This window comes from Garra rufa, chromosome 16, assembly GCF_049309525.1.
Source record: "Garra rufa chromosome 16, GarRuf1.0, whole genome shotgun sequence".
Lineage (NCBI taxonomy): Eukaryota > Metazoa > Chordata > Actinopteri > Cypriniformes > Cyprinidae > Garra > Garra rufa.
The window spans coordinates 40,468,005-40,473,776 of NC_133376.1; the positions used below are offsets into that span (position 1 = coordinate 40,468,005).

General features: G+C 35.6%; 1 protein-coding gene across 1 annotated transcript in view; it reads right to left on the reverse strand.

Annotated features, from left to right (window-relative positions):
* Window positions 1–3,876, reverse strand: part of LOC141288533 (heparan sulfate glucosamine 3-O-sulfotransferase 1-like) — a 4,406-nt gene extending 530 nt beyond the window's left edge. Inside the window, exons 1-2 of the mRNA XM_073820690.1 lie at window positions 3,753–3,876; window positions 1–1,474 (exon numbers count right to left, since the gene is read on the reverse strand). The exon at window positions 1–1,474 is cut by the window's left edge and continues 530 nt beyond it. Coding sequence (XP_073676791.1) covers window positions 559–1,452 — 894 coding nt within the window. The 5' untranslated portion in view covers window positions 1,453–1,474; window positions 3,753–3,876 and the 3' untranslated portion in view covers window positions 1–558. The remainder of the gene's footprint in view (window positions 1,475–3,752) is intronic.
* Between the last annotated feature and the right edge of the window lie 1,896 nt (window positions 3,877–5,772).

The window sequence follows — 5,772 nt, forward strand, 5'->3', positions numbered from 1 at the left end:
GTCTGGCTCAGCAAGGTGAGCATTTGAGATTAAGTAGTACATAAGTTGTAAATGTTTTTAGAAAATAACTGATCATTTCACTAGATAAGACTCTTCTTCCTCGGCTGGGATCGTTTAGAGTCCTTTGAAGCTGCATTTAAACTGCATTTTGGAAGTTCAAACTCAGGGCACCATAGAAGTCCACTATATGGAGAGAAATCCTCAAATGTTTTCCTTTAAAAACCAATTTCTTTACGACTGAAGAAAGAAAGACATGAACATTTTGGATGACAAGGGGGTGAGTACATTATCTGTACATGTTTGTTCTGAAAGCGAACTTCATTCACATCCTGATCTTACTGTGAACGATTCGTCAAAAACGACTTCATAATCTTGAAATCATAAACTCACTCCACCTCTGGAGGACTTGGGAGCTCATCACATTAAATGTTGTTTCATGTCGAAACCAAAGTGGCGTTTGTGATGTTCCAGTTATTTCAGGAGTAATTCGCTGTGTATTTGCACGCTCCGGACTGTCCATTTTCAGATTATTTGACTCTGCGGACGTTCATCCGCTTCTCACTTCCAGTCGAAGGTCCTTCCAACCAACTCAAAGAACTTCTGGTTGGGTTCGTGAAAGAAGTCATAGAGCTTGCGCAGGATTTCCGGCGCCACGCGCGGATGCTTACGACCCTTGGAGCCATGCAAGCATCGCTCGCGCCGCCGGTCGCGCAAACAGAAGAAACCCCTGGTCTGGTTGAAGTAGAAGTTGGAGGCGTTTATCTGCGGCTCCAGATGAAGGAACTCCTCCACCTTCTTCATCTCCAGAAGAGGGTTTTGAATCAGTGCATCTCCGTCCACCAAATGAACACGACTGCGGGGAAACTCGTCGAGCCACTGTCGCATATGAACGTAATACAGACTGCGATTCAAAGCTTTGTAGTCAAAGTTGAGCTCTCCGTCGCGCATCAACAGCGTTTCGAGCGTCTGCTGGCGTTTGCGTTTCTCCAGGCGGTTGTGAAAGACTTGCGTATAATCGGACAGCAGTCGCTCGATCGGCTCGCGGACGATCAGCAGCAGTCGTGCGTCTGGATTCATCCGTCGGATGCGTTCGGGAACGCGGGCGGAGGTGAAGTACGCCGGGGTCTTCTCCACCGTCAGCTGACCCGGCCGGGCCAACGGCATCTGGGACACGTACCAATCCGAGCCCCGCCGATAGTGACTGTCCCAGTCGAAGAAGTGGACTTCGTTCTGAGCCGCGACGACATCCGTGTGGAGATTCAGCATCTCTATGAGAGCACGCGTCCCGCCCTTCCTCACGCCGATGATGATGATGTCGGGCAGGCGGCGCGTGCCGTTGGCGGTCGGATCATGGCCGTTGGACGCGGACGGGTCGGCGGTGGCGAGCGAAGGGGATTGAGTGAAGAACAACAGTAGAGCGACGATAACGGCGGCCATCAATACGACTAACATCAAAACACACGCTCACACGCCTCTGGAATGAAACACAAACACAGTGTATTTACATGTCAACAGTGTTCAACACCCATGACTCTGTCCAAGCTGCAACTGTAGGAATTACAAATTTGTGAAATCTGTCACATCCACATGAAAACAAAATAAAACATCAACCTGTAACGTAATTGGAGGAGTTTTATAAAATCTGTCTTATAAACCAAAATACATCGAACTGTAACATAATTGGAGGAATTTTATAAAATGTGTCTTATAAACCAAAATAATACATTAAACTGTAACATAATTGGAGGAATTTTATAAAATGTGTGTTATAAACCAAAATAAAACATCAAACTGTAACATAATTGGAGAAATTGTATCTGTCTTATAAACCAAAGTAATACAACAAACTGTTACATAATTGGAGGAATTTTATAAAATGTGTCTTATAAACCAAAATACATTAAACTGTAACATAATTGGAGGAATTTTATAAAATCTGTCTTATAAACCAAAATAAAACATCAAACTGTAACATAATTGGAGGGATTTTATAAAATGTGTCTTATAAGCCAAAATAATACATCAAACTGTAACATAATTGGAGGAATTTTATAAAATCTGTCTTATAAACCAAAATAAAACATCAAACTGTAACATAATTGGAGGAATTTTATAAAATCTGTCTTATAAACCAAAATAATACATTAAACTGTAACATAATTGGAGGAATTTTATAAAATCTGTCTTATAAACCAAAATAAAACATCAAACTGTAACATAATTGGAGGAATTTTATAAAATCTGTCTTATAAACCAAAATACATCAAACTGTAACATAATTGGTGGAATTTTATAAAATGTGTCTTATAAGCCAAAATAATACATCAAACTGTAACATAATTTGAGGAATTTTATAAAATGTGTCTTATAAACCAAAATAAAACATCAAACTGTAACATAATTGGAGGAATTTTATAAAATGTGTCTTATAAACCAAAATAATACATTAAACTGTAACATAATTGGAGGAATTTTATAAAATCTGTCTTATAAACCAAAATAAAACATCAAACTGTAACATAATTGGAGGAATTTTATAAAATGTGTCTTATAAACCAAAATAAAACATCAAACTGTAACATAATTGGAGGGATTTTATAAAATGTGTCTTATAAGCCAAAATAATACATCAAACTGTAACATAATTGGAGGAATTTTATAAAATGTGTCTTATAAACCAAAATAAAACATCAAACTGTAACATAATTGGAGGAATTTTATAAAATGTGTCTTATAAACCAAAATAATACATTAAACTGTAACATAATTGGAGGAATTTTATAAAATCTGTCTTATAAACCAAAATAAAACATCAAACTGTAACATAATTGGAGGAATTTTATAAAATGTGTCTTATAAACCAAAATAAAACATCAAACTGTAACATAATTGGAGGGATTTTATAAAATGTGTCTTATAAGCCAAAATAATACATCAAACTGTAACATAATTTGAGGAATTTTATAAAATGTGTCTTATAAACCAAAATAAAACATCAAACTGTAACATAATTGGAGGAATTTTATAAAATGTGTCTTATAAACCAAAATAATACATTAAACTGTAACATAATTGGAGGAATTTTATAAAATCTGTCTTATAAACCAAAATAAAACATCAAACTGTAACATAATTGGAGGAATTTTATAAAATGTGTCTTATAAACCAAAATAAAACATCAAACTGTAACATAATTGGAGGGATTTTATAAAATGTGTCTTATAAGCCAAAATAATACATCAAACTGTAACATAATTGGAGGAATTTTATAAAATGTGTCTTATAAACCAAAATAAAACATCAAACTGTAACATAATTGGAGGGATTTTATAAAATCTGTCTTATAAACCAAAATAAAACATCAAACTGTAACATAATTGGAGGAATTTGGAATTGTATTATTTTGTCTTATCATATAAACCAAAATAAACTAAGAAACATTCTTGACAGTCAAAACTCAAGGTTAAAACATGATAAAACACTCCACAATTCTTCACTGCTTTGTTTGTATCTGTCTACATTTCTACATTAAATGAAACACTTTTTAAGACATTATTTAGCTGGACTGTACTTTTAAATCCGTCGTTTGTATGATTCTCTTGATGGTTACAGAATAATCCCACAAATAACCAGGCAATGAATTGTTTAAAGTTAATCTCGTGACACTAAACCCGCACAGCGCGTTCATTCTGATTATCAATGTAATCAATACAGGAGCGCGGACTGATAATGATCAACAGTTTTAACGTTACCTGTCGATCGGATCCATGACGAGAAACTTCTTATGAGGAGAAACCGACCATCTGAAGGATCCTCCGCGAACACACACTCAAACAAACTCAATCCACTGAAAGTTGGCTCTCGCGCTCACGTGCACGCGCGTTCTGAGCGTCCTGCAAAGTTTCACTCGCATGAAAGCCGCCGCGCCCCGCGCTGACGTCACCGCCCATTTCCGATGACATCAGCGCGGCTCCGCCCACCGGCCACGACAGCGCTGCATTAAAGCTATTTGTAAAGAATTGCGTGTTTATTTTTTCATGATTGTTTAAGGATGTGCGGTCTGGAATTATCACAAACTGATAAGAATGAGAACGTGATTTTTCTTAGAGTGCTGTTGGAGTGTGATGATATTTTTTAATATAGCCTACATTATTTAATTGATTGACATTTATTTCATCGTATCTTGCATTAACATTCTGTACGTGTCGCTCATGTTGAGATTATGCTGACAATCCAGTGCGGCCATTAATGTTCATCATACAGCTGCAAAAATATGTCCTAAGAATGCCTTGGAGTATAAAAGGTTGAGAATGCTCTATAGACTAATACAATCAGCCTACAACAATGTTATCTCAAAAATGTATTCAGGTAGTACTGATAAATGCACAGTGATGGGCAAGCTACTTGGAAAATGTAGTGAGCTAAGCTAACAGTTACTCTTCATTAAATGAAGCTTAACTACACTAAAGCTACAGCCTTTGGTAATGTAGCAAGCTAAGCTACAGCATCATGGCAAAAGTAGTTCACTACATCTAAGCTATTTTTTAAAATTTCATTTTTCTATTGAACCAACATCATACAAAGTCAGTGCTCTCTCAGTGATCAATTAAATTGTCAGTCATACAGGCATGCAAGTTCAGTTTAATTGTTTATTCAACCACTCTTCCAAACCAATTTGGCAACAAAAATCTGTATCATGTACAGGGCTGGATTTATCTCATATTCTGGGGGGTTGAATTCTTTCTTGAAAAAAATAAAAACAAAAAAGCAATGGCACCAGTCTCACAATATTAAACGAATAAAACAGGGAAAACACAAAATTTGTAAATAAAATAATTTTATACATATTATTGAATAACATAGTCTATATATGGATGGGTGTTCGTCAACTGATTGCATGTCGTCAGAGTTTACAGTGTTGACAGCTTCGTAATAAATAGCCTAAAGGAAGCGCTGTAGATTTGTTGTATATAGCTACTAAAATATGACAGACCGCACAAAAACAGCACTTTAATTTACTGCCGTGTTTGAACAAAGATAGTGATTGATTTCATGAATACAGGAGCCTGATTTTTTTAATTGTCAGAATCTATAGTACATAACAAATACAAAAATAAAAACAAATCACAAACTTTTGCAGTCAAGACTGTGAATAAAAGACAAGTGTGGAATGTAAGCCAGATTTGGCCCAGACTCTGTTACTATCTGGGAAGCAAAGCTAAATTCTATTGTAAATTTGTTAACTGACAGTAAGAATATATAACCGAATCAAGCGGCTATTTTCGTTTGCAGAAGGTAAAATGCATTAACGTAAAAATTTAACCGACAGGTCACAGCGGCTAGGCCTATAAGTCACATTTGTGACCCTGGACCACAAAACCAGTCATAAGGTTAAATTTTATAAAACTGAGATATATACATCATATGAAAGCTCAATAAATAAGCTTTCTATTGATGTATAGTTTGTTAGGATAGGACAATATTTGGTCGAGATACATCTATTTGAAAATCTGGAATCTAAGGGTGCAAAAAAATCAAAATACTGAGAAAATCACCTTTAAAGTTGTCCAAATTAAGTTCTTAAAAATGCATATTACTAATCAAAAATTACATTTTGATAGGTTTACAGTAGGAATTTTACAAAAAATCTTAATGTAACTTGATCTTTACTTAATTTCCTAATGATTTTTGACATAAAAGAAAAATCAATAATTTTGACCCATACAATGTATTTTTGGCTATTGCTACAAGTATACCCCAGCGACTTAAGAC